Source organism: Peromyscus californicus, unplaced genomic scaffold (genome assembly GCF_007827085.1).
Source record: "Peromyscus californicus insignis strain IS unplaced genomic scaffold, ASM782708v3 Scaffold_5__1_contigs__length_169319896, whole genome shotgun sequence".
NCBI lineage: Eukaryota > Metazoa > Chordata > Mammalia > Rodentia > Cricetidae > Peromyscus > Peromyscus californicus.
Window position 1 is genome coordinate 64,249,929 of NW_026294573.1, and position 14,829 is coordinate 64,264,757.

At 43.4% G+C, this 14,829-nt stretch overlaps 1 protein-coding gene across 6 annotated transcripts in view; it reads left to right on the forward strand.

The window, feature by feature from the left end:
- Slc24a2 (solute carrier family 24 member 2) overlaps nt 1-14,829 on the forward strand; it is a 241,659-nt gene that overhangs the window by 207,646 nt on the left and 19,184 nt on the right. For 5 of the 6 annotated variants that reach the window (XM_052716555.1, XM_052716553.1, XM_052716549.1 and 2 more), the window contains one exon: nt 8,445-8,588. In XM_052716555.1, coding sequence (XP_052572515.1) covers nt 8,445-8,588 — 144 coding nt within the window. The remainder of the gene's footprint in view (nt 1-8,444; nt 8,589-14,829) is intronic. The other variant, XM_052716552.1, reaches the window with a different exon arrangement.

Genomic DNA, 14,829 nt, shown 5'->3' on the forward strand with positions numbered 1-14,829 from the left:
ATCTTGCTGGATAACTTTCTTAGAAAAGAACACATTTGTGTCAGAGAAAATCCAACAGTAATCATAACACAGGCAAAGCTTAAGGCCTTTTGCTGACTAGGCCATTTCCAGGGCAGATAATATTTTTCTGTCAGTTTATATTTTTAATAAAAAATTGAGATCTGTTTCCTATATCTGTTGACCTGGATAATTTTTACCAAGTGCTTAAGATTCACTCAGGGGCCTTTTAACATAGTTTAAGCATGGAATAGATAAAAATTTAAGGCTCTTAAAAAATCTTTCTAAATTTGAATATTGACAAAGAATTATACCTTATTCACTGAGAACCTTGCTGTTAATAATTTACTTTCTGAGGAATTCTGAGAATATCTGTCCATCTTTCATGTGATACTTCAATAATTGACTATCAATAAAAGGATAGAAAGCTTCATTACCACTCTGGAAAAAGTACCAGCATTAATATAATGTTTCTATGACTAATTCTAATCCAGTTGATAATAAGGAGCTAAAAAGGAGTTTACGATTATTTTCATGATTCTCCAGTTAGCTTCTGTGTGGACAAATCTTTTATGAATGTGTCAGCAATATTTACAAATCCATGAAAACACACCAAAACCAGTTTACAGCAATTCAGAAAGAAATCTATCTCTTCCATGGTTTGCAGCTCAGAATGGCTTGGACAAATGTACAACGAAGGAGAGTACTTGCATTTCAATGAGACCCTCATATGCTGTTCTGCATGGTTGGAAATGCCCCTTGCCGTCCTGGAATGCTGTAGTTCAGACAGCTCATCAGGCACAACAACAATGAATGTTGAAACCTTGGTTTTGGTTCAGTGTCTGCTACAAGATGGAGGTTTTTGTTTGTTTGTTGTTTTTGTTGTCGTTTGGTTTTTTGTTGTTGTTGTTTTGTGGGGTGGTTTTGTTTTTGTTTTTGTTTTTGTTCCTGTCCTGGATCTTGCTCTGTAGACCAGGCTGGCCTCGAACTCACAGAGATCCACCTGCCTCTGCCTCCCGAGTGCTGGGATTAAAGGTGTGCGCCACCACCGCCCAGCCAAGGTGGAGTTTTGGGGTTGCCACTGCTCAGTGGAACCTCATTCTGTGTTTCATGTGCTAAATTTTTGGATGCTGGGATTTTTTTTTCTTCTATATGTATAGCAGACCATATGATGTCATTATAAGGGGAGTGAATTCCTCCCTACCACCTGCAGCAAATGTGTCCGTTTTTTAAGGAAATCTGTTTTCTAGTTAAAGATCAGCTCTGTCAATTCAGGATGTCCACACAGAAGGCCAGGCAAATGTCTCAGATGGTGCAGCCCTTCTAAAATGGGATGCAATTTGACTCCATCTCTTTTCAACTTACTTTGTGTGTAAGAAACAAGGGGTCAGGATCGAGAGGTTAAGGACAAACTACAGAGATTGAGGGATATTTGGTGGAAACTATGAATGCAAGATTGGTGAGAATCTCTGAACACAGAAGTAGGTCGTTCTAAGACTCAAAACCGAGTTTTTCAAGGACAGTTGAAAAGCAGATTAAATTAAGTGAACACAATTTCTTTCAAAGCCAAAGCCCATACTCAGCAATGATATGTTGGAAAAGAATAAATATTCATATGGTCATCATATTATTCTACTCAGGCCAACCATAAGAGATACCGTGAATGGGTTGTCTTAAACAACACAAGTTTGTTTTCCTCACGGGTTGTGAGGGTTAGACGCTTCTGATCTCTGGTCAAGGCTCTCTTTCTGGCTTCTTAGTGAGCCCTCACATGGCCTTTCCTCAATGCAGCAGGGCCAGGGAGACACAGACAGGGAGAGAGAAGTCAAGGGATAGGGGACACTCCAGGGAAGAAGCAAGCACTCTAGGATCTCTGTTTACAAGGTAATTAATCTTTTTGGATTAGGGCCCCATCCTCACAACCTCATTTAACCTTAGTTACTTCCTCCGAGTCCCCATCTCCAGATACAGGTCCCTGGGTAGGGGAGGCCGTAACATACTTGCAGTGTTTTGTGTTCAGCAGGACTGGATGCTTCCCTTTGGATAACTGAAGTTTTCCTACGTGACTGTCTGGTTTTCTAACATCTGCTCTAAACGTTTTTCTTCTTCAGGACTTTCCTGGGTTTGTTGCCTTTGCACAGAGGGAAGGCAAATGAAAATTTATCCTTTAAAGGGGTAGAGCCCTTCAGAGAACCCCCTCAGAACTCTGAGACAGATTTGAACATAACTCAGCATACTTTGACAAGTCCAAAAGCTGCAGTTTTGAGATCCCAAAAGTTCAGACTCCATGGTAACCTAGAGACTTTAATTTCGCGTCTGTGAAACAAAAATGAACCATAAGCCAGCAGTTAATGTTTGTGTGGGTGTCTTAATTAGAGCTACTATTTGCTGTGATGAAACACCATGACCAAAAGCAACTTGGGGAGGAAAGGGTTTATTTCACTCATAGTTCCATATAGCAGACCATCATCAAAAACAGTGAAGGCAGAAGCTCACAGGACAAGATCCTGGAGGTGGGAGCTGATGCAGAGATCATCAAGGGGTACTGTTTACTGGCTTTTTCCCCATGGCTTGCTCAGCCTGCTGTCTTATAGAACCCAGAATCAGCCTAGGGATGGCACCACCCACATTGGGCTGGGCCCTCCCCCACTGATCATTAATTAAGAAAATGCCTTATAGCCAGATCTTATGGAGGCATTTTTTCAATTTGTGTTCCCTCCTTTCAGATAATGCTAGTTTATGTCAAGTTGACATGAAAGTAGCCAAGACAATGGGTCAGTCCTATTCATAACCCCTGTTCTGTTTCTGCAGTTAGTTGACAAGGAAGTCTATTAGTGTGTTAGCCTCCACGCACTGGCGAGTACATTTTGTGGGAGAATGGAGCCAGTCAGTTTACACCATTTCCTCTGCCAAACTCAGGTGGACTGGTGCTCACTAATGTCGGACACCCTGTGGAAGTCTCTCTAGTCATTCTACTAGCCAGTTGTAGACCATAGAACCATTCACTGTTTTAAAGAGTCACTGTGCATGTGGGGTAATTTTGCCTTTGAGAATCCCAGCACTGGTATTGTTTGTAAGTCTGCACAGAGCTCAGAGTCAAGGTGTCACAATATTGTGAGTCTTACCATCTGTTTAGAAGCTTGATTTCCGACAGAAAGTCAGCTCAAAGCTAACTACTAAATAAAATAGTGGTTCTCCTCAGGGCTGTGGGATTTCCCCTTTTTGTTTACAGAGCCTTCTATTTATCAATTTTAACTAAGAGAGAAGAAAATTAGATTGTCGGTATCACTGCCTTCAACAAATGCTCAATAAATATTGGATGAGTGAACAGATGGGGGGAAAATCATTGCAGTTTCCACTTTCATATCAAATAATTGAATTGTAGGGATTTATTGTTGGAAATGATATTATAATTCACCTAGCCAACTTTCCTTCTCCTAGAAGAAATTATTTTCCTGACTATTTTTTAAGAGTGATAGCAGCCATGTTTTGAGTGTTTACTGTGTGCCAAACACGGTCCTAAGTACTTTTGGTGAATTATTTCAGTTCTTCAATAGCACCAATGTTGTAAAGGAACCTTCTAGAACAGAATTCCTGTTTCATAGGAACCATATGAAGAGTGGGTCTGTGTTTGTTGTGCGTTTCTGCAGCTGTCCCATCATTAGACAACGTGTCATCAGGGTGTCCTCAGGGAGCATCTTACAGGCTCACTGCCCAGACCCACATACCTTTGCACCAGTTTCCATGGAGACCTACTTTGAGATATGATGCATGTTACCCAAGAGCTTCTATTTAATGCTTCAAGCATGAAAAGGGAGACAGGTAGTTCCAGGATAAAGACGGTTCTGTTTTCCTGTGCACAGTCTTCCCTGGAGGCATCATGACCTTCAAACACTGAATGGCAGAGGCTGAAACTGACCCAGCTCCCGTTCCAGCCCTTGCTAACGTTAGTCCCAGGAAAGTTTATTATTGTAAAGGGTTTCGTTCATTTTCTACAATGTTCCCTAGATATCCATTTTAAAGGTAGCCAAAATGGGACTATCCACAGTTATAGGAAGTCTGGGGTGGCATCAAGCAGTGAAGCCCACGTAAAATCTCCTCGTTGGGGTTGGCTGCCACCTTTCCTTCAGCGACCTGGGGGAAACCACTGGTGCAGAGGAGCTGTGTTTGAAAGCCTGATGTTCACTGGTGTCTACAGCACCTGAACTTTATTTTTTTTTCAATATTTTGATGTTAAAACATATTTACACCATTTCTCCCTCCCTTTCCTTCCTTCAACATTTCGAATGTTCCCCACAAATACATGACCTCTTTTTCTTTGTTGTTGTTACATATTTATGTGTGTGCATAAACACATAAATACAACTTGTTCAGTCCATTTAGTGTCACTTGTATATTTGTGATTTCAGGGGTGACCATTTGGTATTGGATAACAATCAGGGAGCTCACCTGGAGAAGGCTATTTCTCCCGCTCTCAGCTTTTCTTAATTGCCTGTACTTCTTTGTCTATGGGTGGGGCCCCAGGAGATCCTCCTTCCATGTTGGCAAGCATCCAACAGTCAGTGCTTTGGGTGTGGGAGCCCACAAAAGCTTGCTAGTAAAATCTGAGCTTGCTTTACACAGCAGAGCTGCATTAGGGGATGGTTTGGCCACATGCATGGTCATCAGGTGTCTGGGATGGTCTGCACTTGGCTGTGCTGGGGGGAGGTCTTTGCTCCACCCCTTGGCATTCCTTTAAAAGCCCTTTAGTAGAGACAGAAGGGGCCGGTGAATTTTGATCCAGGCCCTCCCGAGGCTATCCTATGTTTCGAACTGTCTCTCTCCTCTATATTTCTATCTACATATTCTCACTTCTCCCTGCTCAAGAGTATAAGGGGCGGGGGGGAAGCAGGGCCCCCACATTTGGAATCATCTTGTTTTTGCCTCTCCTTTTAAATGCAAGATGCCCTGGAAGTAGGAGCCCTAGATTTTCATGATTAGCTTCATACCTAAAGGCCCTTGGGAATCTTCAGGTGATGGAAGAGGCTGCCTGAAAGATCTGGAAACTGGAGCTTGCAAGTCCTGATTCTGCTACCTACTCTCCCCATCTCACTAGATCTGAGGGCCAGTGCAGCACCCATCACTTGGGAAACTCGTTACAGGGGTGTGTGTGTGTGTGTGAGAGAGAGAGAGAGAGAGAGAGAGAGAGAGAGAGAGAGAGAGAGAGAGAGAGAGAGAGAGGGAGGGAGGGAGAGAGAGAGAGAGAGAGAGAGTGAGTCTAGGCTGTCCTGCTACTCACTATATAGCCCAGACAGGCCTTAAAGACTGAGATCCTCCTGCCTTTGTCTTCTAGAGTACTAGGATTAAAGGTGTAAATCCTCATGCCTGTCTGAGTAAGCTGTTTTTCTCTAAGGTTTGTTTTTTGTTTGTTTGTTTTGTGTTTTAATATCAGCGATTACACGATCCTAAATATCTAGTCACTAGCCTAGTTTTGTGAAACCATGGGGCTTGTACAAGACCCCAGCAGATAGCAAACCATGTTAAGCCTTTATATTCAAAATCACTTGGATTCTTTCTGCCTTAGACAGCTGTAGCCTGCTCTCCTTGCCTTGTTTCTTAGGGACACTCTTCAGACACTTTAGGAGGCAAGAGTAGGTCATTGCAAGGTCAAAGTTGGCACGCTACAACTCTAAGAAAAGTTGAAAACTCATTGCCCTGACCTCAATGGCCTCGCTTGGGGCTAAGCCTAATGCAAGCATTGTATCACCTGCTCAGGCAAAGACAAATAGGCCCTAAACTTGGAACAGTGTGTCCTTCTGTGGTGTCTCTAACCAGCTTGAGCCAGAATGAGATTTACTTAGCAAGAAGACAAAAAGAATTTCTTCTGAGGTGTTCTGACAGCTTGCTCCTGAAGCACCTCTCACATCCATCCCAGGGTTCTAGACCCCTTCACTTCCCTGCAGCAGCAATTGGTGCCCATGAAGAGTGAAGTTTTCTGTTGGCATAGCTTGAAGCACAGCCTCTTCTCCTAGTCCACTCCTGCCCTAGCAACAGCCTCCTTCAACGCCACCCTTGGACCTTATTCAACACAGCTAATTGTTTGCACTGGACAGTCGTGTGTTGAGAGCTTGGGCGTGCAAACAGACAATTATTTTCTGCTATTTGCTAGCGGCACTGCCTGCCTGGTGACTTTGGCAGATGGAGAAAAGAGCTAATCTGTAGGTTACAAGCAGAAAGGTTATTGATGAAATGTCACCATCTGTTGGTGTCATTAAAATGATATGAGTCATAAAGAGTTGCTTTTGTCTTTTCTCAAAAAAAAAGGGTAGCTTGGAGTTCAGAGAAAAGTTGCTAAATTGTGGATGGCATTAGGGGGCAGATCGGGGAGGGGAGGCTACCCAGGCCGAAAGAGGAGCTTGGTGAGTTCATCAGATGGACTGACTGGTCTTCAGGAAAGCCCGTCGTCTGCTGGATTAAACCCCCTACTTGGTATGAGATGCCGTGCTCATGAAGACTGCTCTAGTACCTCAACTCTTGGTGCCTATTTCCTGGATGCCTATCAGGTGTGGAAGGGAAAGTCACTCATTTGGTTACGTGAGGAAGATCTCATTGGAAGAAAACATCATGTGCCCCAGCCTTCTTAGTCTTCACTGCCCCATGACACACAGATTATAATCCTTGTATCCAGATGGCACCCTAGGTATGTGAGCCCACGGGGTATGGTTTCCTCTGCAGGTCACCTCTCCTCCAAGGATGACGTGACTAGGATCAGGGGCAGAGTCCCTAGGAAAGAGTAAAAACAACAGTGGATAGAACGGCTCCTGCATCACATTAGCAAAAGGGGTGGAGGGGGCGAGGTACGTGCTTGGTGAGGGTTTGGGTAACCAAAATAGGTTGCCAACTTCTTTATCTAATCCCCATAATTCTCCCGCATTTGTACTTTGAGGATTCTTACCCACTGCCACAAACCTGTTATTTCCAATCTTTCTCAATATGGCTTTCAATCACGTGGTTTGTTTTTTGTTTTTAATTGTTTGTTTGGTTTTGTTTTGGATCCCAGAGAAGGTTGAAGGGTGGATAATGTCATTCACCATTACAGACCTTTTGTCGATCCCTAATAAGTAGCAGTACATAAACTAAGAGTAGCATTGCTGTAAATCTGCACACCCAGCCATGACCTCTATAGTCCAGTCAGTATTTCCTCCCTTAAGACATCTGGCCCAAGCTTTTCCCACCTGCCACTCCTTAGGGACACAGACTTTGAATGAGTCACTGCTGCTGCTTAGAAAGTGTCCGAGCAGTGCTGGAAGCCTGCAGGACGCTCTCTGGCATCTAAAGGAAATGTCACTGCAAAGGCGCCTGTTTTTAGATTTGGTGCTCTGTCCTGCTGCTGTGGCTTCGTTTCTAAACAAGCAGGGTGACAGTGATGTGGTGGTGTCACCAGTGCTGTGCTGGTGACTGTGCCCCGTCTCATGGACTAATGTTCATCCTGCTGGGCAGATCTACCTTTTGTCTCGTTTGCCTCTGGGGCCTGAGAGCTGCTGACTGCAGCAGAGACCACCAGAACGCAGGCAGCGGGCTGCCAGATCAGAGACTGGGAGTTCCTACCCTGCCTCTGAGATGCCAGGCGGGCAGGGTGGATGTTATAGTAGCCTTTGGCCCTGTTTCTCTGAGTCCTGAGGTGTGTGTTTGTATACTGTGCCTTTGGGATGGTTTAGAATTCACCCAGTTGACTAAGCAAGTTAGGAACATCCATGTAAAAATCGTTGAGTCTATTCTTGGGTGAACAGAGCTAGGACATCTCAGGATTATCACTGAACTGTTCCAGAACTGAGCTTTGTGTGCCTGGTGACCAGCAGCTGCAGGGAAGGAAAAAAGAGGAGAAAGAGGGTGGAAAGGGGGAAGAGAGGGATTTTAATTTTTTACCCTTGTTCTTCCTCCCAAGGAGTCCAAATCACGTAACACAGCCCTAGGGAAACAGAAATGGGGTCATAGATCACTATATCAGCAGATATTGTAAATCGGAAAATGTTCGTGAAGGAGGATTTTTTTTTTGAAAGGATAAGGTGAATCATACTAAAGTACATTATATGCGTGTATGGAAATATCATAAAAACCCATTACTTTGTACAGTTGAATAAGAAGCACAGCTGGATATATATATATATATCATGAGTAGTGACTATGGTCAATGTTAAATAATCAGTTGACAAACATGAGAAGCCATAGGACACCCAAAGAATGAAAAGAAAGTTCTACAGTGCTCTGTGGAGGGAGGGAGGGGGTGAGCCTCAGGCTGTGACCAATGGGGTGCTTCTAACACAAGAATGCCCTTGAGAGCAGCTCGGGTGGCTTGGGAAACACTCAGGTGAGGCCCAGGACATCCCTCACCTGCTCTGCAGTCGTGTTTGTGGGCCCCAGCACTCCCCAAGTTTCTGCCTACTTACAGCTGTCCTCTTGTTCTGCAGCAGGCCACAGAGACTGCTGAGGAAGAGGATGACCAGCCCCTCAGCCTGTCTTGGCCATCCAACACCCGCAAGCAGGTCACATTCCTGATTGTTCTTCCCATCGTACTCCCGCTCTGGATCACCTTACCTGACGTCCGCAAACCTGTGAGTGAGCTCTGTTGAAACAGCTCCCTTGTCAAAAGTATGGTAGCCACTGTAGTCCATTTCCAGTGTGTTCAACAGTGAGGTGATGCATGTGTGCCTCTTCTCATACCTGCTGAAGCTTCAATCGTAATGGTTGTTCAGTGACTATCAAATGTGAACCACCCCAGAACTTAAGGGTGTAAAACAACCACCATTTTATTCTGCTCACAGATCCTGTGGGATGAGAATGGAAGTGGGGTGCACTAGAGATAGTTTATGTCCATGTCACTAAGCCTGGCACTCCAGCTGGAAAGACTTGCATGGTTGGGGGTGATTTATAGCTGAGAAGTGTGTTCATCTTCTTTGCTAGTGTTTTTAGCACCTGGGAAGAGATGGATTGAGGGTAGGTTGTCTATCAGAGTACCCAAACATGGCCTGTCTCTGCACTTTGGTTCCTTAAAACATGATGGCCCCAGGATAGCCCAATGTCCTACATAACAGGTCAGACCTCCAAGAGTGAGCATTCTAACAGCTGAAGGCAGAAGTTGCATGGTCTTTGGTTCCCTTGTCTCTGAAGTTATGTAGTGACCATTCAGTTATACTTGAGTGGCCAAAGTACCCATGAACCTGCTGTAATTAAAAGAACATAGTAGCAGCTGGGTGGTGGTAGCACATGCCTTTAATCCCAGGACTCGGGAGGCAGAGGCAGGGGGAACCTCTGAGTTTGAGGCCAGCCTGGTCTCCAGAGCGAGTTCTAGGACAGCCAGAGATATAGAGATAGATAATAATAACACAAAATTCTGTCTTTAAGTTTAATAATTAAACCAAGGCATGCTTGCTGTGTGGCATAGTTTTATGTCAATCTGACACAAGCTAACGTCGTCTGAGAGGAGGGAACCTCTTAAGAAAATGCTTCCATAAGATAGGGCTGTAGGAAAACCTGAAGGGCATTTTCTTAATTAGTGATTGATTGGGGAGGGTCCAGTCCATTGTGGATGTGGTATCATCCCTGGGCTGGTGATCCTTGGTTCTATAAGAAAGCAGACTGAGCAAGCCATGAAGAATAAGCCAATAAATAGCACTTGTCCATGGCCTCTGCATCAGCTCCTGCCTCCAGGTTCCTGCCCAGTTTGAGTTCCTGTCCTGACTTCCTTCAGTGATGAACAGTAATGGAAGTGTAAACCAAATGAACCCTTTCCTCCCCAAGGTGCTTCTGGTCATGGTGTTTCATCACAGCAATAGTAACCCTGACTAAGACACTTACATATAACTCAAAGCAAGATTTCGCAGGAACAGTTAAAGGAGACTTGAGCCTAAGGCTCCTGAGTCCAAATCATTTTTATTCCACTATCCTGACTCTGGTAGTTTGCTCCCCCATCCTACCTCATAAGCTAAGCAACTTTGGGAAACTATACTTCTCTGAATTCCATTTTTGTCCACTGTTGATAAAGATTTCTAAGATCTCTAAATTCCTTACCAGCCATGGCATTCTGTGATTGAGAAAAAGCGTAAGTAAGACATCTGCCTCAATACGATATTGCAAACTGAAGGTGACTGTACACCCCAACTTGCCTGTGACAGTCACAGCTTACTCTGAGAGCATACTGGTTGGAAGATAAACTATGTGGTCCTCCCTGCACATACAAGAGGCCAAGTGAAATAAACCGTGCCAGTAGATACAGGAGCCATTAAGATATTCCCTGGTCATATTTATCACAGGAGGGTTTTATTGAACTGTTTCTTAATGTCAGTTTTCTTTTTGCTCTGTAATACACCATCTCAAACTCAGTTTAAGACAAGCTTATTTTGGCCCATGATTCTGAGGACTGAAAGTTAGTGCTACACTCAGCTGGACAGTTCTCCTGGGAGCAGGTTGCCATAGGAACGTCTCAGCTGAAACAGCTTGTCTGTGTTCAACATGATCTCTAATCTTTAAGCGGTCTAGTCTGAACTTAGTCACAGGATAGCAAAAGACCAAGAGCTACAAGAATGAAAACTACAAAACCCTCTTGAGATCTAGTTTGGAATTTGTACTCCATCATTCCCAGGACATTCTATTGATTGAAGCCGTCCTAAAGCCAGCCGACACCTAAGTGTAGAGAAATAGAGCTCACCTATTGATGGCAGGGGCAGAATAATGTACTGGGTTTTCAGTACTACTACAGGCCTATGTACGTCCACAAAGACCCCTGGAGGTAACATCAAGGGAGAGGGAAAAAACTGGAAAATTAACAAACAGACATTTGCACCTCCTTAGGACCCACCAGCTCTGTCTGTTCAGTAGTTTTTTGTTTTTTTTTTAATTCTTCATGGAGATGAAAATCCCAAACCTTACCAGTAATTACAGGGAACGCATGATTGTATAGTTCTAATTTCAGAATAAATATTACTCCCACTTGTTTTTATTCCCACATCATTTCTATGCAAATTTTATGGCAATGTTTATTGGATCATGCATACTTTCAGCTTAGATACTAAATAGGAGCTTCACACTTATAGTTTTCTTAAATTAACAAGTTTGTTCAAAAACAGAAAGGGGTAAAGTGTAAACCTTGATGTGAAACATAGCTTTAATGAAAACTGAAAATAATAAACACTACAACACTCAATGCGATTTTCTCTCGTGGCCTGAGTTGGATGCTCAAACAAAGGAGGAGTGTATCTCTTGAGATAGGAAAACATGGCCCATTAGAACTGGGAAGGAACCTGAACACCCAGCTAAGGGTTTGCACTTTGGGTCATTTATTCAGTCACTGAGTATTTATTGATTATCTAGCAGGAGCCATACATGATGTAGCAAGATGAAGTGATTGTGACCCAGGGAGGTTTAGGGTTTGTTCAATCACAGCCAGCTACTGAGAGGAAAGCCAAGAGCCCTCCACACCAGACATCCACAGTCACTTTGCCTCCCCAGGTATCAGCCTCATTGTCTCTTAAAAACTTCAATGAAGACAATAGTGTACAGTAACAACAGCGATCATTACTGGAGCACTTTTTATGTCTCAGGTGCTTTGCTAGACTTTCTGAGTACATGACTCTTCAGAACATTTAAATTTGTATTACCCCTCCCCTCTGTGTTACAAATGAAGAAACCAAAACTTAAAGAGGTTAACTAGTTTTTCTAAGTCACTGCTCACTTGGGAGCAGAGATTTCAACCCCCATTATCATAATCCAGTGGCCACACTTTGAATCTTAATAGGGCTGTTGTGGGAAATGTCTCAAAGTGTATATACTTCGAGGGACGGCAAGATAACTCAGCAGGTAAAGGCAATTGCTAACAAGCCTTGTGGCCTGAATTTGATTCCCAGGACCTACATGGTGGAAGGAGATAACAGACTCCCACAAGTTCTTTTCAGACCTTCATACATACATGCATAAACATGCACCTTCCCATATGTGTGTGCGCACATACACACACACACACACACACACACACACACACAAATGAATTAATAAGTAAACAGATAGATGATAATTTTGAAATGATAATTTGCAATGATAAATTTGAAACCAGCCTGGGCTACATAGCAAGACTCCCATCCCTTTCACCCAAGGTATATTCTTCAGAACATTGCACAAAGTAGATGCTCAGTGACTATTAAATTTAGAACAGAAGGACATGGCTAGTTTGCTCAGGCAGCTATTGTCCAGTGACTTTTTTCAAACCAATATCACACTGTTCTACTAAAAGCTTCTAATGGGAACATTAGCTGTCAATTAGGTACCTAACCATTACATTGGAAATAAAATGGGCAGCACATGGTCACAATTTGCTCATTTGCTAATTGGTATGAGGCCTATCCTAACAGATGTCAGGATGAGCCACCATTACTGACCATAACCTGATGTGTTAGACCATGGCTTCCAGGGCTATTTTCTCTCTTCCAATGAGACTGGTAACCTAATACCCATACAGATGCTCCGGAGCAGTGGTGTCCAGAATGAAACCATGGAGTCCAAATGAGGAGAATGGTCTAGACAAAAGTGAGAGAAGTGATTTCCTGGGTTGTGAGACTGGGCATGGTGAGGCAGTTTGACAGAGAAACAATTAGCCAAACTGCTGGTGCATGAAGGGTTGCAACTTCCGAAGCAAGAACAATATGGGAGTCTGGGGAGGCAGATGGCCGTACAGCTGGAGCACTGGCCTCTGTCTCCTGGATGCTTTTTTTATTTTCTGATGTTGTGAATAGAGCCTGGCATGATGATGATGGTGCTCACTCTGCCTGTGGCTGGGTGTATTTTGAGCAGTTTGGGCCCTATTTTCTTCAGGAAGTGTTGGTAAAACATACATGTTAGGCACATGCGTTGGGTAGTCAGCTGACCTGAATTTCATCTCTAGTTGAAGATCTGGATATAGAGTAGGTACCAAATCTTTACCTGCTCTTAGTCAATGATGAAGACCTTGAAATTCACTAAGAATATTTGTTTCTAGTGTTTTTTGAATAAGCCTCTAATTCAACATTTGATGTTTTTATGCCTATTAATTATTAACTGGTATCTTGAGAATCGTAAGTATCAGATATTGAATTGGGCAGGTTTTCACTAATGGATTGATTTGCATTTGGGTCTTTATGTTCTTTGTCTCATCTCTGGCTTTGTCCATTTGGCTGGGAATGTTCAGTGATATGAGGAAATCTTAGTATTTTGAGTCTGACTAACAATGACATCTCAATCGATATGCAAAGAGGAAATTTAAAATGTATTAAATGAAAATAAGCAATAAGAATACATGTAGTAAGTAAATGAACCTAGAAGTAGAACAGCCTGAAAAGATGTTCCATGAGGTATGGATGTCTCACCATAAAGTAGATAACAGTTCTCTGTGCTTCTCATGCCACACTCAGAACCCTCATCTAGTTGATGCTAGAGTCAGGGGTGGTCTTGTGTGGCCAGAGTTGCCCTTCTCTTCCTATGACAGAGCATGACCCTGAGAAACTGAAACCTGCATCCCATTTAGAATCCTGAAACAGTGACTCACAATCGGAAGGAAAAAAAGCTGGGAAGTCCAGTCAGTTCAGTGCCCTGCCTGGGCAAGCCTGGCATCTTCTCTGGCTGGAGGAATCTTCGCTTGAGAACCCAATTCCTAGCCTTCGAAAGATTTGCTTTGAGAAGCAAAAGTGTAGGCTCCACTTTGAAAAAAAAAAGTGTTTTTCCCATCACCCACTGAAGTGCTCAGGTCTCCAAGACAAACCAGAGTCCTTATTCAAAATACTTTTCTTCTAAGAAAGAGAAGGAGCATAGGGAAGCATTTTAAGGGTGAGTTTTGTCTATGACATGATGCCCTCTCCCACTTGAGCATGCCCATTTGGTCTTATAGTCACCCCCAGTGAATTGCCCCCCCACTAAGCAACACTCATTTCAAGAGAGAAAAGATTTGTGTAGAGTCTAAGGACTGTGTGAATGATAATCAAAAGATTACTCAACGCTTGAAATTTACAGAAATTGCAAACCTGGTCTGGTACCATAGAGCCTATCTATCATTGTGCTTCAGATTTAAAAGATTGCCACACATGAGTTTCTTTTTTCTTCCAATGAGCCTTCAAATGCTGTGGCAGAGTAGCCTCTCTGTGACTGCCCCAGACCAGCTCTTCAGGCAGCTGAGACAGCCGCTGTCTACATCAACTGTAGGAGTCGTTGCCCTGAAAGAAACTGGGTGACATTATCAAAGCACAATGTGTGGTTTTCTCGGCATAGAAAAGCTTTGAGATTAAAAGTGTTGGCAAGAATAGGTGGTGGGCTCTCAAACAGCATTCTGTTATCTAAGTGTGTCCCATGTTTTCCATCAAGGGAATCAGCAGAAACTAGTTCAGTGCAAGCCACAGTTTCCCTGGAATGGGATTGAGTAAGAAATCCTGCACGTATTATTTATTTATTTATCCATTCCTTCATTCATTCATTTATTTGGTCCATGTGGTCGGAGACAACTTGCAGGAGTTGGTTATCTCCTTTCACTACATGGGTTCTAGGGATGGGACATGGGTTGTCTGGCTAGGCAGCAGGCACCTTTATCCACTGGGCTATCTTATTGGCCCTGAAAAACTACATTTAGAAGTGCCTGAATTTTATTGATGATGATCTAAGGGAACTTTGAGTGTGATCACACTGTATAAGCCCAAGATGACACGAAGTCCAGTGCTGGGAGCAGAATGGGACTTGTAATGTAGATCAGAGTGGCACACTGGAGAGAACACATTCCCAAGAATGATGTCTGACCTGCCCCATCCTAGTGGGGATCACCCTGATTGGGCATCTCCACCTCTG